This window comes from Notolepis coatsorum (assembly GCF_963971535.1).
Source record: "Notolepis coatsorum genome assembly, chromosome: 8".
Taxonomy (NCBI): Eukaryota; Metazoa; Chordata; class Actinopteri; order Aulopiformes; family Paralepididae; genus Notolepis; species Notolepis coatsorum.
The window spans coordinates 123,167,837-123,191,912 of NC_140172.1; the positions used below are offsets into that span (position 1 = coordinate 123,167,837).

General features: G+C 41.4%; 1 protein-coding gene across 1 annotated transcript in view; it reads right to left on the reverse strand.

Annotated features, from left to right (window-relative positions):
- The window catches only part of LOC311233191 (gamma-aminobutyric acid receptor subunit gamma-2-like), a gene marked incomplete at its 3' end in the record, with an annotated part of 672,918 nt that overhangs the window by 64,984 nt on the left and 583,858 nt on the right, over positions 1-24,076 (reverse strand). Inside the window, exons 5-6 of the mRNA XM_084320108.1 lie at positions 13,493-13,575; positions 3,572-3,709 (exon numbers count right to left, since the gene is read on the reverse strand). Of these exons, the coding sequence (XP_084176234.1) occupies positions 3,572-3,709; positions 13,493-13,575 (221 nt within the window). The remainder of the gene's footprint in view (positions 1-3,571; positions 3,710-13,492; positions 13,576-24,076) is intronic.

The following is a 24,076-nucleotide window of genomic DNA, read 5'->3' on the forward strand; positions in this document are numbered from 1 at the left end:
GCCTACAAAACACTGCAATGGAGGGGGGCGACACTGCTGATGGAGACTCAGTGTTCAGGGTAACAGAACATGAGGTGATGAAGACCTTTAAGAAAGTGAATATCAGGAAGGCAGCAGGACCGTACGGTATCCCCGGCCGCATCCTAAAAGTCTGTGCCGACCAACTGGCCCCGGTATTCACTGACATATTTAACCGGTCCTTGGAACAGGCTGTCATCCCCACCTGTCTGAAGAAGTCCACTATTATCCCTGTACCCAAAAAATCCAAGCATGCTTGCCTCAACGACTACCGCCCTGTAGCTCTCACCTCCATAGCCATGAAGTGCTTTGAGAAGCTAGTAAAGGGCTACATCTGCTCCTCCCTCCCCATCAACCTGGACCCCCTGCTATATGCATACCGCCCCAACAGGTCCACGTAGGACACCATAGCCCATGTGCTGCACACAGCAGCATCACACGTGGACAAGAGGCAGGGGAACTATGTGAGAATGCTGTTCATCGACTACAGCTCAGCATTCAATACCATAGTCCCCTCCAAACTCATAGCCAAGCTCAGGGACCTGGGCTTGAACTATGACCTCTGCCAGTGGGTCTTGGACTTCCTGACGGGCAGACCCCAGGTGGTGAGAGCAGGCAACTGCACCTCCTCATCCATCACGCTCAACATAGGGGCCCCCCAGGGCTGTGTTCTGAGTCCCCTCCTCTACTCCCTGTACACACATGACTGTGTGGCACATCGGAACAACAACACAATCATCAAATTTGCTGATGACACAGTAGTGGTGGGCCTGATCTCTGCAAACGACGAGAGGGCCTACCTGGAGGTAGGTCAAGGTTCTAGCGGGATGGTGTCAAGAGAACAGCCTCTCCCTGAACGTCAGCAAAACAAAGGAGATGATTGTGGACTTTATGAGGTCGGGGGTCAGGGACTACATCCCCCTCAGCATCGACGGGGCACCGGCTGAGAGAGTGAACAGTTGTAAGTACCTCGGAGTCCACATATCCGAGGACTTGAAATGGACCACACACATTGACAGTGTTGTGAAGAAGGCACGGCAACGCATCTACTTCCTCAGGCGCCTAAGGAAGTTACAAGTCAGTCAGAAGATCCTTAAGAACTTCTACTCATGCACAATAGAGAGCATCCTGACTGGCAATATCACCTCCTGGTTTGGGAATAGCACCGCACAAGACCGTAGCAGACTACAGAGAGTGGCCCGTTCAGCCGAACGCACAATTGGAGGGGGGCTTCCCACTCTCCAGGGCATTTACAACAAGCGGTGCATGGGCAAGGCTAAGAGAATTATCAAAGACTCCAGCCACCCAAACAACTGCCTCTTTGAACTGCTGCGGTCAGGCAAGCGATACCGGAGTCTCATGGCAAGCACAGAGAGACTCGGAATAAGCGTCTATCCCCAGGCCATCAGGATGCTCAATGAACAATAACACTATGTAACAACCATCAAATGCACTCACAGCACACACATCCACACGCACACACTCACTTTAAACAAACACCTCACTGCAGCACCCACTTTAACCACTTTAGAACACCTAAGCACACTTTATATTTATTGGTAAAGAATTTGCACTACAACCGATACCTCATTACACCTTACTGTAAATTGTACCTAAATTGTACCCACTTCTGCTTTGCACTGTATAGTATATTGTATGGGTTACTTCTACTCTACATTGAGCATTGTATATATGTATATACTGAACACTTTTGTCTACGTACTTGACTTCTATTTTATACTTGCTATACTTATTTTATATTTATCTATTTTTGCCTAGCACAGTCTCTGGAGCGTAACAGAAAGAAGCATTTTGTATAAAAGTATTCTGTACTTCTGTATGACAACTAATAAAGAAACGTGAACTTGAACTTGAAGTCTCGCGTGAGGAGCATACTGGTTGGAAGTGGTGATTTCGGGAGAGGCAGATGAAGCTGTCGCTAGAAGCAGCTGATGATATTTTGTGAGTGAAAGCGGGATAACGGCAGTCGAGGTGATAATTTTAGGAAATGCAAACAAAGGCATCACTAGAAGCACTACCTGCGCATGCATCCTACAAAAGTCCCTGTCAGATCGTCCGTGATTGATTGAGTGAGTGAGCGGATGAGTGATCACAATTCGCCACACATAGCCCACGGCGGCAGTCCTGCGCGCCGAGGGGGGAAAAGACGATCGCATAATTACGATGGTGATAATAATAGACACACTGTATGATGGATTTTATCTTTTAAGCATTTCCTAAAGCCTCCAAAATATATGCTCAGATGGCAGTACATGTTCCTGAGCTATTAAGCGGTATGATAAATAGAGAGGATCTTTGGTTCGACATACATTTATTTTTATTTAGCTTTGCTTCCCTTCGCCTGGCAAATACGGTTGATCTGCTGAGGATAAATCTTGTTTTGGCCAAAGGTAAATCTCTCTCTTCTCTACCAGCCACAGAAAAGCCAGACAGACTTTCTCCACAGATTTCCATACAGCTGCATTACGCATAATTACATACATTAATTCTCATGAATATTATAAACATAAACAATCAAGCATAAACAATATGTCTACGGCCATTGACTATGATTCTACAAATCGAGTCTAGGGAAAACGGTCGTTTTCTCCTCAAGCAAACATCAACAGTATATTCCTACTTTATTTCCAAGTGGAACGCAGCCAAAAGACAATGAATTAATGTATGTATTGACTGCATTTATATAGAGCTTTTATCCAAAGCGCTTTATGACTCATGTCTCACATTCACCCATACATTGTCACACCTACGGCAAAGGCAACCATGCAAGGTGCCAACCAGCTTATCGGGAGCAGTTTTAGCGGTTAAATGTCTTGCTCATGGACACTTCGACACACAAGGAGCCGGAATTGAACCGGGAACCATCTGATTACCAGATGACGGCTCTACCTCCTGAGTCACGGTCGCCATGCATGTATGTATGTCACCACTGAGCCATGTATGCATGATAGCACTTATGCATGATAGTACTGCAGGCAATCCTAGTTAAACTGGACACGGCCACAACACTTACACATGCGTGTTTCAACAATGGGGAGTCAGCCAGCCAGTAAGTAAGTTGAATAAATACTGCATGGGTAATATGAAATACTTTGCTGTGGTGAAAGTTATTTACATATACTAAACAAACAATTCATAATATGGGCTACCTGTTAATTAGATTATGTTTGAGCTCCGCCCTCTTTTCTTGATCCTCCAATCAAAACTGCTTAGTTTGCTTAGGAAAGCAACAACTGTGATTGGAAGATCAAGAAAAGAGGGCATAGCTCGAGATTAAAGGGGCAGGGTAGGCTATATAGGTCAAATAAATACAGTTGTAATACATAAACATTCATTATTATAGGAGTCCTGAGTTGGCGCAGTTTATATTTTTTCTTTCTAATAAAATATTTATCATTACAAAGAAAGTGCATCTAAAGACGTTTATTTTATAACTCTTGATTTGATCTAAGAATATATAGGAGGCCAGCATGGTGGTCCACCATTGTTGAAAGACCACAGTGGCTCCTCTACAGCAGCCAGAGCCCTTTACCTGATACGGTCCGGACAATCTCAGTGGTGTTCCTCAGTCCCACAAAGGAGAACTGGTACAACCTCCAGGAGCGGATGTCTCCAACTTCCACAGAGCTCCTCTTCCACTTGTACACAATCTCTTCCCTGGGATAGCCATCTGTATGGAGGAGAACATAGTAAGAATGAGCTGGATTAGAGTAGAATAGAACAGAACAGAACAGCACAGAACAGCACAGCACAGCACAGAACAGAACAGAACAGAACAGAACAGAACAGAACACAACAGAACACAACAGAACACAACAGAACACAACAGAACACAACACAACAGAACACAACAGAACACAACAGAACACAACAGAACACAACACAACAGAACACAACAGAATATAATATAACATACAAGAATATAACATAATATAATGAGAAAATAACAGAACATAACAGAACAAGAACAGAATAGAACTGAACAGAGTAGAGTTGAATAGAGTACAGTCCAGTACAGTAGAACAGAACAGAACATAGTAGAGTAGAGTAGAGTAGAGTAGAGTAGAGTAGAGTAGAGTAGAGTAGAGTAGAGTAGAGTAGAGTAGAGTAGAGTAGAGTAGAGTATAATACAATCGAAGGTGATATTTGTATTAGTTAAGAATACATTGTTGCCTGTGGCTACGTTTGTACTGCTTTTAAAATGTTCATGTCTATGTAGTTTGTCAAATTGTTATTTATGGTCCTGTTTTGTATTGCTTGTCTGTCTGAGACCAAGGACCACAATGGAAATAAGTATTGACTTTTTGTGTAGCATCCTTGACGTTTTTCTGGAATCTTGTATCTTTAAAAATGTCTAATCAAATCAAATCAAATCAATAATTCAATCATCTACACCATAATCTACACATTGAGGGAGCCTGCAGCACGACACATACAGTATGCGGTACACAATGTTTACAGTATTGACGGTTTCAACTTGAAAACATAAACATTCTAAATGGACTACATTTGGTTTTCCTGTCAGTTGTTGCTATTAGCAAACACTGCTAACAGGAAACCATGCTGCAGGCCAAGCTGTTCCCTAGCAACACAAGTTCACTGGAACCGCCTATAGCCATCACAGCCCGTGTGTGCACAATGCTCGTTGACTGATTATTTTATACAATTATGCTTTCCTCCTCATGCGCAGCCTAATTCTGCTAGTAATTGCACTTGGAATCGCTCCAATTATACTGTGACTGGACCCGAATGAATGCAGATACAATGTGAGGCCCGGCACCGGCCTTTCATTCTGATTCAACACTAACAACCTCCAGTCAAATCCTGTTAGATTTAAGAAGATACCAAAGACTACAGCCGTGGGACACTAACCCAGCAAGTTGTTAAACTGCACATGAAGCGCCTCTCGGTGTGAAGTGGAATGGGCTTTTTAATTGGAGTGCTCTTGGTCCGGTAAGGCAGGACCTCTGGAGGCCTGCGGACCTGAGAGTCTCGGTCCACTCACTACATTAAGACCAGCCTCCACTTTCAGGACGTATCATTGTTACTGACTCAGCGGTCTCACTGAGAGGTCAGAGGAGGAAGACTCTCTGCCAGAACTCTGGCGAAAAGAGAGCTTTTGGAATTTAGCATTTCAAATACTGCGGTGGGATATGTGCCTGACACGGTCCCCCACCTTCTTCTACGTCAGAAATGTGAACCTCCCAGAGCATTTTGGGACTTTGATTCAAGGGCTCCTTTTTGAATCGTTGTCATTTTGACGAGGAGACACACAGTTACACACACACACTGTCACAAACACATACGTACATGCACATCCACACACACGCACACACACACGCACACACACACACACACACACATGCACGCACAAATGCACACGCACACACACACACGCGCATACACACATACAGGCACACGCACACAAGCATGTGCACGCACATACACATGCTTTATTTGAATCTGCAAATAACATATTCAAATATTTCAAATATTAAAATATTCAAAATGCTTTTAAGATGGATACCAAAAGCATCATCTCCATCCACACTGCTTGGTTACTATTAGATATAACACACACACGCACGCACGCACGCACGCACGCATGCACGCACGCACGCACACACACACACACACACACACACACACACACACACACACACACACACACACACACAAACACACAGCAGAAAAGACATACACCATGCCTCTATGAACACTCTGGATTATTTACAGGCAGCATGGGGAGGGGTAGGAATACAGACGCACCTACTCAGTGCATTGACCATATTAACCTGCCGGCCATTTTGCTCTTATGCCACGCTCAGGTTGGGATTCCTTTCCACCCCTCAGGGCAAAATGGCTGCCATGCAAATATGGTCAATTGAAGAACTGGCCACATTATACTGTTTGAGAGGGGGTCAGTAAAAAAAGCATGGGTTTAATCCATGAGGAAGTCAGCCATAAATAATGCAATTTCTCACTGCTGATTAAATACGATCTGATTCCGGGAAGCTGAACAGAATGTATTCCCATCGCGATGGAGCAAACAACTGCGTCACAACCTTTCTGTTGACTGTTTGTTATTCCCAGCGTAACTGCCACTTTTGGACATGGCTGGGGGAAAAAAGGGCTTTTGCATGAACAAACCATGTCATGCTGTACGGCTGTGCGATCGGCACACTTCTTGGTGATACTCCGATGAGACTGAGCTCATATATATCAACATGATATTCAGTGCGCTGGAAGAAAAACACGTTCTTCAATTTTAAATGCATTTAAAAAAAATCTTTCTGTTATTTTTTGGGGGGCATACAACTCTCTTCAACTCTTTGTTGCTCTGGAGCTAATTAGGAGACATTCCCTTCGGACAATATCCCAGTCCACCATCATCCCTGTACCCAAGAAATCTACGCCCACTTGCCTCAACGACTACCGCCCTGTAGCCCTCACCTCCATAGCCATGAAGTGCTTTGAGAAGCTAGTGAAGGGCTACATCTGTTCCTCCCTCCCCATCAACCTGGACCCCCTGCAATTTGCATATCGCCCCAACAGGTCCACGGAGGACGCCATAGCCCATGTGCTGCACACAGCAGCATCACACCTGGACAAGAGGCAGGGGAACTATGTGAGAATGCTGTTCATCGACTACAGCTCAGCATTCAATACCATAGTCCCCTCCAAACTCATAGCCAAGCTCAGGGACCTGGGCTTGAACTATGACCTCTGCCAGTGGGTCTTGGACTTCCTGACGGGCAGACCCCATGTGGTAAGAGCAGGCAACTGCACCTCCTCATCCATCACGCTCAACATAGGGGCCCCCCAGGGCTGTGTTCTGAGCCCCCTCCTCTACTCCCTGTACACACATGACTGCGTGGCACAGCGGAACAACAACACAATCATCAAATTAGCTGATGACACAGTAGTGGTGGGCCTGATCTCTGCCAACGACGAGAGGGCCTACCTGGAAGAGGTAGAGAATCTGTCACAGTGGTGTCAGGAGAACTGCCTCTCCCTGAACGTCAGCAAAACAAAAGAGATGATTGTGGACTTCAGGAGGTCGGGGGTCAATGACTACAGCCCCCTCAGCATCGATGGGGCACCGGTTGAGAGAGTGAACAGTTTCAAGTACCTCGGAACCCACATATCCGAGGACTTGACATGGACCACACACATTGACAGTGTTGTGAAGAAGGCACGACAACGCCTCTACTTCCTCAGGCGCCTAAGGAAGTTCCAAGTCAGTCAGAAGATCCTTAGGAACTTCTACTCATGTACAATAGAGAGCATCCTGACTGGCAACATCACCTCCTGGTTTGGGAATAGCACTGCACAAGACCGTAGCAGACTACAAAGAGTGACACGTTCAGCCGAACGCACAATTGGAGGGGGGCTTCCCACCCTCCAGAACATTTACAACAAGCGGTGCAGGGGGAAGGCTAAGAGAATCATCAAGGACTCCAGCCACCCGAACAACTGCCTCTTTGAACTGCTGCGGTCAGGCAAGCGATACCGGAGTCTTAAGGCGAGCACAGAAAGACTCGGAAGAAGCGTCTATCCCCAGGCCATCAGGATGCTAAACGAACAATAAACACTATACAACAACCATCAAATGCACACAGCACACACACCCACACGCACACACTCACTTAAACAAACACACTGCAGCACCCACTCTCCACAATTTAGATCACACAAAAACACTTTATATTTATTGATAAAGGATTTGCACTACAACTCGTACACCTACTGTAAATTGTACCTAAATTGCACCTCATCCCATTTCTGCCTTGCACTATATAGTATTGTATATTAGTACACTGCATAGTATATTGTATATTATATGGTAACTCAGTTACGTCTATTCTGCATCGAACATTGTATATATGTCTATACTGAACACCGTGACCTAATTTTTTTACTTCTAATTTACATGCTATACTATGTTATTTTATTTCATACTTATCTTGTCTTGCACAGTCTCTGGAGCGTAACAGTAAGAAGAAGCATTTTGTATAAAAGTATTCTGTACTTCTGTATGACAACTATTAAAGAAACTCGAACTTGAACTTGAAACTTGATGGTGCATCTCTCTGCTGCTCCGGTAGCCTCGTTTACATACACCCCCCCCCCCCCCCCCCCCCCCAACCGTTTCTCACATGGAGATTCGGCTCTCCTGGTACCGAGGTACTTTTGGAAAATGGCTTCAAAACCACTATTTGACAAACCACAAGGCGTGCTTCAGATGTCACTTATCAGGCGACTGGACAGCTTCAGATTTGAAAACCTCTCGATTACATCTTTGAATTGTCTTATTTATTTCCTTTTTTTTTACCATCTCGGTTACATAATCTTCAGTGCGTCTGCCTGGCAACAGTAGATCTAAAATAGAGACAGTTTAGCCAGTAATATCTTTCATATTCATTTAATTTCAGTTTCATAATTATTCTTCGGCTGATGCATTTCTGAACTGGTCATGGGAACATTGTGGTATTTCGCTTTTGATTATTTCCTTGCGAGTAGCTGGAAACACCACGATTGTGTTTTGAAACCAATAGAAACAGTGAACCAAGTGGGACTGGTGTGTTGCAGGGGCGCTGGATTAAGCATCCAATTACTGGTGTGTTGAAGCATTAAATGTGATTGAAAACTCAATTTAAATCCTGTAAAAACGCAAACAAGACCTATTTTGATACATACAATACCTATTTATGGCACTTTCATATATCTACAGTACAACGTAAAAACATTAAAACAGTATTGATAGACTTCCTGTAATAGAGGCCTTTTACAGAATGTTTAGAATGCTTATTTGTCCTGCATGTTGCCACGTGCAAAACAACGATTCCTATATCCACACCTCAGTGCTAAGAGACCCCTCTTGGCAGAGCGTGAGGTGTGGCCAGCAACAGTGGCGTCGCGTGGGTAAAATAACAGGGGAAGCCAAAAAGAAATTATTAAAAAAAAAATTATTAAATATTTTTATTAATATTTTTTTTTTTTTTTTTTTTTTTTAAGTCAAGCAGTCACCATGTACACTACAGTATGGCTCGGAGGCCAGTCAAACTTTCTTTTTATTTATTTAACAGATTGCAGAATGGGTACAATACAGTACGGCTCAATACACACAATTGTATAAGGGGATGCAGACCAGAGAAAGACGTTTGTCTTGTTTACATCAGGGTCATTAATACTGCTGGAGCATTGGTTAATTTTTGGTCCGATTTTTCCTTGCACGATTTTGCGCGCCGCGTGGGAGCAAATTCGAGACACATATTCGGAATCACGGCGCGCCCGTGGGACACTTTTCCGTTTCGGCGAGTTTATTCCACGCTTTCTGTTTTCCTTTTCTAAGCATTTTAGGGGCTACATGTGAACGAGTAAAAGTTGCGGGACGCCCAGATGTTTCCACGATAGAAAGCTCGCGTGGATCCCATAATAGGCTCACTTAATACAGCGTTTTTAAAATCACGCAACATTTTCAGGGTCGCGAGCCGACCTTTTCCCCTCGTTTTCGATGATGGAAGTGATTTAGGAAAAGCTTCGGCACGCCGAGAGGTCCCCGTGGATTTAATCTCGCGAGGATCGGGGCAATATTCGGCCCGTGGGAACAGTTACGGGTTAATACAATGTTCAGAGTGCAGAGGGGAAAATATGCTGAGTGTTTTCCTCTCAGCCCCGTTTTAAACTTTTAGGGTGTGGCAGTCAGCTCGAATCTGATTGGCTAGGATCGGATTTGGACTCTATAATGCTGGAAGCCTGGAGAAAGAGACCTACCATCTGCCTCCTCTCCTGCTGCAGTGAGCATAGTGAGGCTGACAGTGTGTTAGAGGGAGTGAGAAGGAGAAGAGGGAGACATTAAAAAAAAAAAAAATTATAACACAGATGCACAGATGAAAAAGAATGTAAACTATTTAAAAAAAAATTATATATATATATATATTTTTTTTTCTTCATATTTCATATTTGATATTAATTCATATTTTAATATTAGGGAGGCATGGCTTCCGTTGGCTTCCATAAGGATTCGCCACTGGCCAGCAATAGCAACCCCTAGCAGACCCACACATCAGATCAAAACAGAAAATGTAAGCAAAGTGCAGTACCAAGAGGGGCTATTTTGCCTAGAGGTTGCTGTTTGACAGCATTCTATATTCTACCTTTAAACAAGCCATTCTGCGTCCAATGACGCAACAATTATTTATGTTTAACCCTAATCTCATGTATTGTTCCATCTCATGCAAACACATACGTGGCTGGAGCTAAAGAGGTAAATTAGTGATGAGTACACCGTGACATTTAGCACAAAGCGTGGTCTGTCATTGATTTTCTGATCAGGTGGGAAGCAAGTTTAGCGGACAAATCGATAATTACAAAATAAATTGTAAAATTAAAGGACCAGTACCAGTCTGTAGTCTAACGGTCATGGTTAGAGTTAAGGTTAGTTTTAATGTTTGCTTAACGTTGTTATGGTTAGTTTAAGGTAACAGTGTGGTTAAGGTTATAGGGTTGTAGTTTGGGTGAGACTGTCAGAAAAGTGTGTCTCTGTAGTGTCGAGGTCAAAAGCACTCGCGTATCAACATGCAGCCCCGGGTTCGATCCCCGGCAGGTGAACTTATACACGGAGACGACGGATAGCACCGAGGGCCAGTGCATGTTAGACACACACGCCTATGCGTGTCTGTGCATGAAGAACACCCGCAACGGCTGCAGGACATGACGCCCCGGGGCATGATACTGGTTTGGTGTGTGTGCGTGTGTGTGTGTGTGTTTAGATCAGAGACCAAGTGCTCATCCTTGAGACGGATTGTCGATTTGACCTGTGTAGATGGTCCTGTGAAATTGCGTTGCTAGGGAACACCTACAATTGATTTCCTGTTGGATTTGCTGCAGCGTTTGCTAAAAGCAACAACTGACAGGACATAAAATGTAGTCCCTTCCAGAATGCCGATTTATGTTTGTTTTCGCGTCGTCAAGTTGAAACCGTGGAACGAACCAGGGGTCAAAAGGTTATGGCTATGACTCTAGCCTGCTGCTGTCGTTTGGCAGCTTTGATCCCGTCCATAAACCTACAGTTATTGAGAAGCGCAGGCCTGCCAGGGAGGAGGCCCGAGCAGCTGGTGAAATTATTAGGGCTGTCAGTTTATCGCGTTAATTAGATTAATTAATTACACAGCAAATTATCGCATTATGAAAATTAACTCAAAATTCATTTAAAAAATCCTTTTATATTTAATTTTTTTTAAATCTAATTAATTCCATAATAACATAGAATAAACATTTACAAACTTTTTTTTAAATGGTCCATTTGCATGTTCTTGGTATCTGATTCTAGGGACATCTATGGATCTCAGGGAATGTATTCCCAGTGTCAGAAATACTGTGTCTGTTACTAGGCTTGAGTAAATTGTAATGAACAAAATGAGAATATTAATTCAATTCTTTTTTTTTATATAATTTTTTACTGTGAATAACACCATACTAACATTGACCAGACCTGACAAATCTAAGCAAATTAATAAAAGGAAGATGATTAAACAGAAGGTTTTGTAGATACTGTACTGAATTCTGCCATGCGGACACATGCTATTTGAAATATGATTATATAATATAAAATATCAGGCCTAAAATGGTTATGCGATTAAAATGTGATTAATTCGATTGATTAATTAATTACAAATCCTGTAATTAATTAGATACTTTTTGTAATGGCCTGACAGCACTAGCCATTATGTTTGATCTACTCTGTAAAGAGCAGGCAGTGTGGCAGAGACGGTATTTTCTGTGCTCGTGAGATGTCCTCAAAAGCACATTGAACCGACGGGTCTCATTCTCCAAGGACTTAGGGCAAAAAGGGCTTTCTCTTAGGGCCATTTGAGACCTTTTCGGGCCGATTTTGGGATTCACCAACTGTCCCAATAAAATGTATATAATTAATATTATATTATAATATATTGTCTATATTCATGTCTTGCCCGAAAAGGTCTCAAATGGCCCTGATAGAAAGCCCTTTTTGTCGTAAGTCCGTTGGAGAATGAGACCCGATGCCTTGTTCTTTCATTTAACCCTTTCTCTGCCACGCTTATGTACATCCTTATACCATCCTCTGCCAGCTCTATTTGTCTATGGAGAAGTTCCCCTTCTTTGCAGGGCTTTAACTTTTTAAATTGTATTGCTAAATTGACATTACTATGGCCCATTCAACGTCAATTATCTATCGTTCAGGATGTAGGAACGTTATACTTTTTCATTCACATATTCATACTAAAATAGGGTCTAAAGTATAAATATGTTTTTATCGTTATCTGCAGCATTCTGCAGAACGTGATCATTGAGCAGTTTGTATCGAACACGGTAAAAATAAACGCTGACACTTACCCCAGTCTCCTCGGGCCGTTGGGCGATGAGCGTGGAGCAAAAATATTGCTATTATGGGATGTTGAAGTATATACGTCCAAATCATGTTGTTTATCGAGTTATTGGTATTGGATCGCTATCCATTGTGTCGAGCTCGAGTCCCGGGAGCTATAGCGAGTGGTCGGACCGAATTTGGATGAGCACCAGTTTCCGTTTCCGGTTTGCTGTTTGGGCGGTCCGCCGATCGGCCACCAGATGGCGCTCTTGAACCGTTGGAGAGTTGAGAGGGGATCAACAGTAGATCTCAAGTCTCCGCGGGAGAAATATGATTGCCATCACATATTTTTGAAATATTGATCTCAATGACGTGTTACGGCGTCATTGGCAGATTAAGCATGGCGAGGAATGACGTGTTACAGCGTCATTGGCGATTAACGGGTTAATATGTGTTGTTGTTGTTGTTGTTGTTGTTGTTGTTTTAATCCTATGTATGTGTGATATATGATCCGTGTGAATTCAAATGAAGTATGTGAGCTGTGTGTGTGTGTGTGTGAGAGAGAGAAAGACAGAGACAAAAAAGAGGACACTTTGTGAGAGAGTGAGATATAAATAGAAAAAGAGATAGAGAAAAAGAGTGTGAGAAAGATAAATATTGAGAGAGATATTTATAAATACAGAGCGACAGAGAAGAGTGTGAGAAAGACATTTAAACAGACATAATGAGAGAGATAGAGAGATATAGAGAAAGAGAGATATATATATATATATAGAGAGAGAGAGAGAGATAGAGAGAGAGAGAGAGATAGAGAGCAAAATAGATAGATAGAGATAGAGAGATAGACAGAGAGATAGAGAGAGATAGAGAGAGAGAGAGAGAGAGAGAGAGAGAGAGAGAGAGAGAGAGAGAGAGAGAGAGAGAGAGAGAGAGAGAGAGAGAGAGAGAGAGAGAGAGAGAGAGAGAGAGAGAGAGAGAGAGAGAGAGAGAGAGAGAGAGAGAGAGAGAGAGAGAGAGAGAGAGAGAGAGAGAGAGAGAGAGAGAGAGAGAGAGAGAGAGAGAGAGAGAGAGAGAGAGACTGGGACATATGGCTAGACTTACAGCTGGAGAACTCCAGGGGACATGAGTGCTCATCCATGGGGAAGTTGTTCAGCTTAAGCTGGCACTCTGCATCTATAGTCAACCTGCAAACACAGAGATACACAGTTTTCCTCAACCGTGCCAAATAGTCTTACTATTATGAACATGTTCAAAATTTCGTCATTATTTTGTACAGTGCCATAAGTAAGTAAGTACGTAAGTAATGTTTATTTATATAGGACCTTTCATAGACCAGGGTCACAAAGTGCTTCACATAGTAGAACATCAATGAAGTGCAAAGATAGCAGCGTGGTAAACGAGAATAATTAAAAAAAACGTGAAAGATCGGGAAAAACAAAACAGATAAAAATACATACAATATTTACACAGAGCATAATTAGCCAAACGCCTGTTTGAACAGCACAGACTTTAGCTGCTTTTTAAAGGTGTTTACCGAGGCCACAGATCTAAGGTCCAAGTGCAGAGCATTCCATAGCCTGGGGGCCACGGTCCCCTTTGGTCTAGACCAGGGGACAGCCAGCAAGCCCTGGTCAGTGGTGGTGTAGGGACGCAGTAGGTCGCAGATGTAGGCAGGTGCCTGACCATGGAGTGCTCTGTAGGTGATGACCAGAACCTTAACCTGTTCCACCCCAGGTGAAAATCTGCATAAATTGTATACCTAGGTAAATGGAATATTGCTCCACTTCTACAAGGGCTATTTGCATATTCTTGGTATCTAGGTACATCTATGGACCTCAGGGAATGTATTCACAGTATCAGAAATATTGTGTCTATTACTAGGCTTGCTTAAATTGTGATGAAACAAAGGAAATATGAATTATGATTTTTCTTTTCATCTTTGACAGTGAATAACACCATGATAATAATGACCAGACTTAAAAAACTGCCACTGACCTCGTTCAGTACCCTCTTGAGATCATGTGTACAACAAATCTAAGGAAATTAATAAAGGGAAGATGATAAAACCGAAGGTTCTGTATATACAGTACTGAATTATCCCATCCGGACCAATGGAATTTGAAATATTATTATAGAATATAGAATATATGCTTATACATTACCTTATTATAGCCAATTCGCACATTTATATATATATATATATATATATATATATATATATATATATATATATATATATACATATAGTATCTTTCAAATGCCCAAGTTCAATTTGGATTTAGTATCACCAGGTGTGCATAATAACAGATAATGTTATTGTACTGTAATTTACTGTAGTTTTTAATTTTTCTCACAGTGCAACCATTTTGAAACTAATTTCAGATCTAATTGTTCCCACATGCTAACAATAGGGAGGAGAAACTAACTGCATTTCAATATTTGTCAAATCGTTACCTTTTGTGGCTTATTATCGCGAATTATTATATGTATTGCCATATTCATAATTCAACTCTGAACTTTGAACCCCCATAAAACTTGAAGGGAAATGTAGTTCGGAAAAATCTCAACGCTGATCCACAGCTATGAATGCCCTCGACAAAATGGCCGCAAAAAAAACTACAATTCGCTTGGCTCCTTATGTACAAATGGGGACGAGGGGACATTTATGCACATGTACTGGGACTGCCCACCAGTTAAGATATTCTGGAAAGAGGTGACCCAGCAATTATCAAATCTCTTAACTCTGAATATACCTGTACACCCCTCTGTATTACTACTGAATGATGTTTTCGAGTATGCAGTATATCCACAGCTAAAGAGATTGGTTTTATCGGGTATCACAGTGGCTAAAAAGCTGATAGCATCACGATGGTTCCAACCGGAATTTTTTTTGCTGAAAGGTCTGGATTATTACATATCTCGATGTGATTTATCAAGAAATATCTACAGCAAGAATTTTGGGTCTCAATGAATCCAAAATGACAATGTGGTTAGAAGTGGTGGAGAAAATAAAAGCTAGCATATAATGGTAGTGTCTGGTTAGGAGCGAGGGATAATGGATGGATTATCCAATGGGGGGTCCGGGAGGGGGGGGGGGTACGAGCTAGAGCATTTTGTGTAAGGTATTAGATAGCAGGTATTGGGGGTATATCCTGTATAAGACATATATGGTGACTATATGGTGATTTCATTGGATGTGCACTGTTAATAATGCTTGTATATCTTATTGTGTGTTGTCATGTTTGTTTATATGTTTGTTTAAAAAATAATACAAAAATAAAATACAAAAAAAAACGACAATTCCATTTTTTCAAAATTTTCTAAATGGTCGCCGGCTCGGATTATAGTTACTCAAAACGAGAAGGTAAAACCATATTATGACACTTTTAACCTATTGTTAACCTATTGCCAACCTAACGTTTTACATTCTACATGCTTTTGTGACATGTTAGTGATGTTAATACTTGAAAACGGTTGATTTTAAAATCGCAAATTATTTCCATCACTTATAAAACTATGCCTATAATTATGATCATAATGTCAAAAGGGGTCGGTACCGACCCCGTGGGGGGGAACAGGTTGTGAATTCTAAATTTGATGGGGAGCCAGTGAAGGGAAACTAAGATGGGAGTGATGTGGCAATATTTTCTGGACCCAGTCAGCAGCCTTGCGGCTGCATTCTTGACCATTTGGACGCATCGCACCAGTGGACGCATCGAGGCAAGTGAAAAGGGAGTTACAATAGTCTAGGCGGGATGAAACAAAACATGAACAATCATTTCAAGCTCCGCCTGGGACACAATAGATAGAAGTTTAGCAATATTTCGCAGATGGAAAAAACAAGTAGGCCTACGTGTCAGACAGAGACCTAATGTGGTGATCAAAGTACATTTGCTGGTCAAAGATCAGATAATCATAAGAAAGAAGTGTGTTCTTGAGCAAAATGTCATGTACAGTATCTCATATTGTTTAGCTAGATGATAATGAAACAGACTTGACTTGTACTTTGGGGGAAATGTACAATGTGTTTGTAAAGCATGGGGGAAAAGACGGAATACTTTATAATGCAATATCAGTGTTGATATTGCAGGGCCAAGGCTAAGAGAATAGTCAAAGACTTAACCACTTAACTGTCACTGTGACGGATCCGTCCCATTTTGCACTCGCGGCACTTTGGCCTAGTTTTTAATGCAATCCAATGATTTTATGCCAATGAACCAATACATTGCTTGAAAGCTAAGATTGTCACTGTTCGATTGATACCCTACTCAAGGTATTATGTGCTCACAATCGAACAGGAATAAGACAAAACAACCAACAAGCGTCATTCAGAAAAAGGTACCATTCCGGTTTTCCGTTCCGGTAATTGGTGCAAATTAAGTCTCACTCGTGCAAATGATTGGCCACTTTGTAGCCAATGAAATTCTGCAAATGGGGATATATGACTCGAATTCCCTCTTCCCGGAGAAACATTCTTATTTTCACTGCGTAACAGAGTAGACCATCCAGGACAGGTTATCACTTTTTCTGTGCGCAAAGTGTCTGTGTACGCTCCAGCCGCGTAAAATCCCCTGCATTTGGTGAAAATGCTTCACTGATAAGGAGGCTCTGGAATTTGTATTCAGAGGCCGTGACAGCGACCAACATTCAACTGAATCAAGTGAAGATTCTGATTCAGCTGAGGAACAGTAAGTACTATTAATATTATACACCTTACATTCTTTGCATTACTATAGCGAATCGAAGCCGAGTCACATCACGTCTAAGCTAAACAGCACTGTCTTGCATCATGCACTGTAAAAGATAGCTAAAAACACAGACAGCCGCCACGTATTTTCAAATACGTTCTTTATTAGATGAATTCATACAGTAAGTTACCTCCAGTAACATATTTCGTTAGCGTGTGGGCTGTGGGGAGGGGTTGGGCAATTACAGTCTGATGTGTGGCGGGAACGATTTTACACAGTACTATCAAATTCATTGTATTATTACTAGCAAATCTAAACCCAATCTATATAAGCTAAAAACAGCAATCAGCTATTCGTTATTCCAAACAACTGCCTCTTTGTACTGATGCCGTCAGGCAAGCGCTACCGGAGTCTCATGGCCAGCACATAGAGACTCAAAAGGAGCTTGGCCATCAGGATGCTCAAGGACTCTATGCAACACTAACCCCTCCATCTACATTCATTGCACACACATACACATGCACACACAGGTGTGGTGACAGCTCCTTGAGACAGGGTGGCCCTCTTTCATCAATAAAGGCTGACCTAGCTCTGGGCACTGTTTACTAGTTTACTTGCTAAACATGGGAAGGCTTTTTTTATTTGGGCTTGACACGGGTGCTTTCAGTTGGTTTCAAAGCTATTTATCTGAGAGATGTCAGCGTGTGAAAACAACAAATGCCCAATCAGAGTAATATTGAGAGTGTCTCAGAATAAAAATACCTTGATGAATGATTTACATTGAAATATCATGTGGCCGTTCACGCCGGCAAATTGTGGCAAAATATTGGCTTTTTGTATAGAAACAGAGCCAGCTTCCCTTTTATTAGAAGAAAGAGAAGCAGTGTTCCCATCTGTTTTGGATTACGGAGATGTTACTTTATATACATGGAGTGGCTTCCACTCTTAAGCCCTTATACTCTGTTTATCATTCAGCCTTTAGCCACCGGTGATAGTTATGGTACTCACCATTGTATTCTATAAAATAAGCTTGGGTGGTCCTCTCTGGCAGAGAGATGTGAGTTGCATTGGAATCTGGTTCTTTATAAAACCATGATTAGAGACTGTCCACATTATATTACTTCTTTATTGGAATGGACCACTGGACCCTGTTGTACACGATCCAGTGATTGTCTTACACTTGTGCCTAGCGTTTGTACTGAACTTGGTAGATTTTATTTTGGCTTCTCTGCTCCTACCTCATAAAATACCATGCAGGAGACTCTGAAACTAGGCACTCTAGTGTCTATCGGTCGGTTTAGAACCTTGATGACCAATCGGGTCACCACAATATGTAGTTGTTTTTTAATTGTTACCTCTGTTTTTTGTTTTTGAAATGTGCTCTTAATCGAATTGTCTGATGTTTCTATATGTATTAATGCACTATGACGTTTGTGAATGTAAGAACTCAACAAGACTGTAAATTAGTTTTATTACTCAGTGTACTTATTGAGTATAAATGACGTTTGAATGAATTAATGTATTACATTACATACTTCAAAATTAAATTAATATTTGCTCCCCCTATAGGGGACTTTTCTTTTCTTTATAATAAATCGATCAATAGAGACTGTATTAGATCCCCAATTATCATATCATGGGGTATCAAGGGAAAGCCACACTCATTGGCTACAACCGTGTGCAAAGAATTTCGAGATCGCCAAATGATTGACGGAGCTAGAGCCCCGGGAGTCGGGGGTGGTAATGTGTACTTTTGCGTACTTTGGGGCACGCCTCACATATCGGCATGTAACTCGAGAACCGCTGAACGGCTTTTGTCACCTGAAAGGGCAATCGACATGCAACAAATGGGGCTTTAATTCTATCTATATATTGTATTAAAGGAAATGCACACCCGAGCCACTAGAGGTCGGCAAAGAATCGTCCACACGTGGGCCCTTGGATGTTAAGAGGTCAATGTTTTTAAATAAAAAAATTTGTAGCCAAGAGTAAATACAATAACCCTATCAAAAACAGTAGTCAAAGTGTATATTAAAATTTGTACCGATGTTTTATACGATTTATCGGAAATACAAATTTATCGGAAAATGCTAATTATCGTAAAAACCGCAAGGAAATGATTAAATCCAGATTCAACCCTGCCATTGGAAAGAGGAGCATTTTCCCTATCCATAGATGTATGATTTGATTTGGCCATAATAAGGTCAAGTTCAAGGTCAAATATGAATTTATAATTAAAATCAATTATCATTAATTACTGTATCTACAAATCCTTCTGTTTAATCATCTTCCTGCGGTTAATTTGCTTAGATTTTTTGTACACATGATCTCAATAAGGTGGTGAATGAGCTCAGTGAGCATTTTCTCCTGCCTGTATCAATTTTTTATCAAAGATGCAAAAATCATAAATCATAATTTATATTCTCCTTTGTTTCATCACAATTTACTCAAGCCTAGTAACAGACACAATATTTCAGACACTGGAAATACATACCCTCAGGTGCCTAGATGTTCCTAGATACCAAGAACATGCAAATTGACCTTGCAGAAGTGTAGCAATCTTCCATTTACTTAGGCATGCACCTTTAGGCAAAATACGGTCTACAGGTTAAGTTGTTGCTATTGCATGTGTGTGTGTGTGTTTTATATACACTCACTTGTGTGTTGTATGTAGCCTACTATAAATCCTTTCTGTATCTGCCTTCATGGTGAAATGAAAATATTTAAATAATTGTTCACAGAAATATTGTAGTTGCATGAATGTAAAGATCAGAAATATGTTCCTAATGAGGTTACTTTACTTCTGCTGATGAATGTGTCATAGTAGGTTACATTACTTCTGCTGACGAATGTGTCATACAGTAGGTTACATTACTTATGCTGATGGATGTGTCATACAGTAGGTTACATTACTTCTGCTGATGAATGTGGCATACAGTAGGTTACATTACTTCTGCTGATGAATGTGTCATACAGTAGGTTTACATTACTTCTGCTGACAAATGTGTCATAGTAGGTTACATTACTTCTGCTGACGAATGTGTCATACAGTAGGTTACATTACTTATGTTGATGGATGTGTCATACAGTAGGTTACATTACTTCTGCTGATGAATGTGGCATACAGTAGGTTACATTACTTCTGCTGATGAATGTGTCATACAGTAGGTTTACATTACTTCTGCTGACAAATGTGTAATACAGTAGGTTACATTACTTCTGCTGATGAATGTGTCATACAGTAGATACAGTACGTCCTATGTGTTCACTTAACACCTGCAGCAACTAGAGAGCCATATTTTGAAAGGAGAGCTTTTACCAAGTGCCATTTCTACTTTTACATAACTAAGTTTAATATTTGTGTCTGTTTGTTCCACAACGGATTCTAGGTCATGAGAATGTGTACTGAACCAATAGGATGTGGCCAGGTGTTAAAATGTGATAAATGAACACAGAAGACCAACAAACGTGTCAATACAAACATACATGCTGTTGTACTCTGGGGAAATTCTACCCAACTCAGGCCATGTCCAGACTAAAACGACGTTGGTCGTATCAGGCAAAGTATTTGATTGTTTGCACCTTTCAGCCACACGGAACTGCGTTCTGGCAGCCTGAAGACGCTACTTTCTGATACCAGCTCCCAGAGTGCGCAATTCTGAAGACGCCTGAAGACGGACATGTGACGGGCTTCTATCCTCCCCACAACCGGCCAGTGGGGGGCACATGCGAGCAACGTTCAAGACAGGGGAGGGGATAATTGGCACGGCTAAATTGGGATGGGAGAAAAATAGAAAAAGGAGGAGAAAAAGTGGATACAAAAAAAAGTGTTTATTAAACACCGGGAGTTATTATTAAACAACAATGGCATGTTCGTGTTACAGAAGCTATTGAGCTTGATCGGGAGGCTACTTTGCACGATACTAACTAGAGATTAGCGTCACATACTGTAGCTGGCCTTTTTCTGAAAACCCAACCACATTATTGTTCCATAGCATACACCTTCAGTTGATCATGATGACAAATCCTCTCTTACCTTGACGATTAAAAAGCCTCCATATTTTAGTAAATAAAGCTGTAGCCAGCCAGCTAGCATTGATGCTATTCAAAATGCTATCCACATTAGCTAAATAGCTAACCAACTAAATACAATAGACAGTGGTATCCTGAGGTAACGTTAAATACAGACAACGTTTGCTAGTCGAAATAACTGTACACACACATGGACAAGTTAAACATCAATCAATTAATTTATTCCAACAGGTAGTTTGAGCTGCATGTGAGCCGCGGTCTTTCTCTCCTCTCCTTTGGAGACTAATGTTACGTTAGCTCGAAAAGCACAGAACCGGCCGACACAAGTTAAGCTGCTAGCAACAGACACTATAACTAGAGCCATATGAAATCCGTTTTATTATTTTCCAAATTCCATTTAATTTTTTCCCAAATTCCATTTTTTCCGTTTTAATATTTCAGAATTCTGTATTTTGCCTTTTATGCTCATTTTACCATCATAAATAGTGTCTAATAAGTGGGAATGAATAAATGTCCACAATTGAATAAGATATAACAGTCCATTTAATGTTTTTAAGTGCTGCAACTCAGAAATACAGTTCAATTTTACACAATATTTTTCAATTAATATTGTGACAAAATAAAAATACATATTTCAAGTGTAAACAATAGATACAGCTAGCTACTACTGACATTATCACAATGACAATGTCAGTAACCTAGCTATATCTATTATATTGTGATGAAATTTAGTAATGCATAATTTAGGCACCTTTAGTTTAGTTTATTTCGTTACAGTGTATAATGGCAATCGTTTGCATTAAACAAATGGATGGGTGCACTAGATTTAGCAAGACGCTATCATTTCCATCTATAGTCCTATGTACTGTAACGTTTCATAGCTATTTAAGTTTATTTAGATTATAAAGGGCAGTGTATAATGACAATCGTTTGCATTAAACAAATATGGGTGCACCAGATTTAGCTAGAACTTCTAGAAGCTATCATTTCCATAGATAGTCCTATAACGTTACATAGCTATTTAAGTGTATTTAGTTTATAAAGGGCAGTGTATAATGACAATCGTTTGCATTAAACAAATGGATGGGTGCACTAGATTTAGCTAGACGCTAAACGTCCTAACGTTATAGCTATTTAATCACAATAGTGTCGCAAGTGTTTTTGCGGGTCCAGTCCACGGAACGTTGACAGAATTAGCAAAACACCTTATCACCGGAGGCATAAAAGTCATTAGGATACTGTTCTGCTCTGAATTGAGGGCTTATTATGGAATTGTTTAGCTTCTTGACGATGTTAACACTGAAGCAGCCAGACGCTTGAGCACCGCGGCTGTGTTGTGTGTAACACGCTGTAGAGTCCCCGCCTCCCCGGTCGCGTGTGCACCAAACGTTCCACCCAAAAAACGAAATTTCAGTCCAGATTAGGCCAAATTCTGCAATATTCCACGTTTTGCAGTTGATTCCATTTTTATTGGTTAATTCCGCGATTCCGTGAACGCGGATTTCATATGGCTCTAACTATAACACTTCCGGTCGGGGGTTTTCAAAATAAAAGAGCGACTGTCTAAAAACAGGAAAGACATTTATTTTGTAAATTTGTGGCACGCACTTATTATCTTAAGACGGTTTCGTTTTTACGGAAACCTTTTTTTAAATGAAAACGAAACGAAAACGAAAAAGATCAAAATCTTTTTAGTCTGGACAAGGCCTCAGTCAGACACCTTGACTGTAAACATGAGGGAAAACACAAGCGTTCAAAACTGCTTGAAAGGCAATACAATAAAAAGAAAACCTTCTTACTGTCTTTTTACTATTATAATGTACCCTACTACTATGGTACTATACCTATACTACTACCTGTCATGCTAATATGTCTATATACTACTTTTTTTGATCCACTTTTTTCTCCCATTTTTCCATATTTTCTCCCATCCCAATTTCGTATCATCCAATTCAACCCTCCCCTGTCACGAACGCTGTTTCTTGCCTCCCACAAGCCGGCTGCAATGTGGACTAAGTCATACATAGCACAAGTCCCCTCCGGTACTTGAGGTAACAGCAGTCGCATCTTTTCACCTGCGCAGCTCGATCTCTCAGTGTCGAGGAGTAACGCGTGGGAGGCTCACGCTGCCCCCGACACTTCCTGATTCTACTGCGCAGGCGCACCAACCGACTTGTAGGAGTCGCTTGTTCACAACGTTCGATCCCCACCCTTCAGTTTTCCCTCCCCGTAATACGGCCAATGTGTATTACTGTGGACGACCAGCCAAACTGAAAAACAATGTGGAGAGCTGGATTCGAACACGCGAATCCTAGCGTCTCCACACTGGTGGCGAGTGCCTTGCCCACTACACCACCTAGCCGCATGTCTATATACTACTATGCACTCAGAGTGTAACACTCAAGCTCAATACTATTTGATGAACAATGCCACCAGCCCTTAGCTGCCAGAGATGTACCCATTTTGCTGACTTGTTGTTTACAATTTAAATTTAAATTTTACAAGTCGCTTTGGATAAAAGCATCAGCTAAATGACTAAATGTAAATGTAAAGAATATCTCTAAAACACTGCAACACGTCTCATAATTACTAGACTGTCACCTCCTCACATACGCAGATGCACAGACATCCTTAAAGGGTAACAGCAGCCTTTTTTTCATGTTATACTATTTTGGGGGAAATACAACATGTTTCACACAAACACGCTCACACACACACACACACACACACGTACGCATGCACTCTCTCTCTCTCACACACACACACACACACACACACACACACACACACACACACACACACACACACACACACACACACACACACACACACACACACACACACACACACACACACACACACACACACACACACACACACACACACACACACACACACACACACACACACACACACACACACACACACACACACACACACACACACACACACACACACACACACA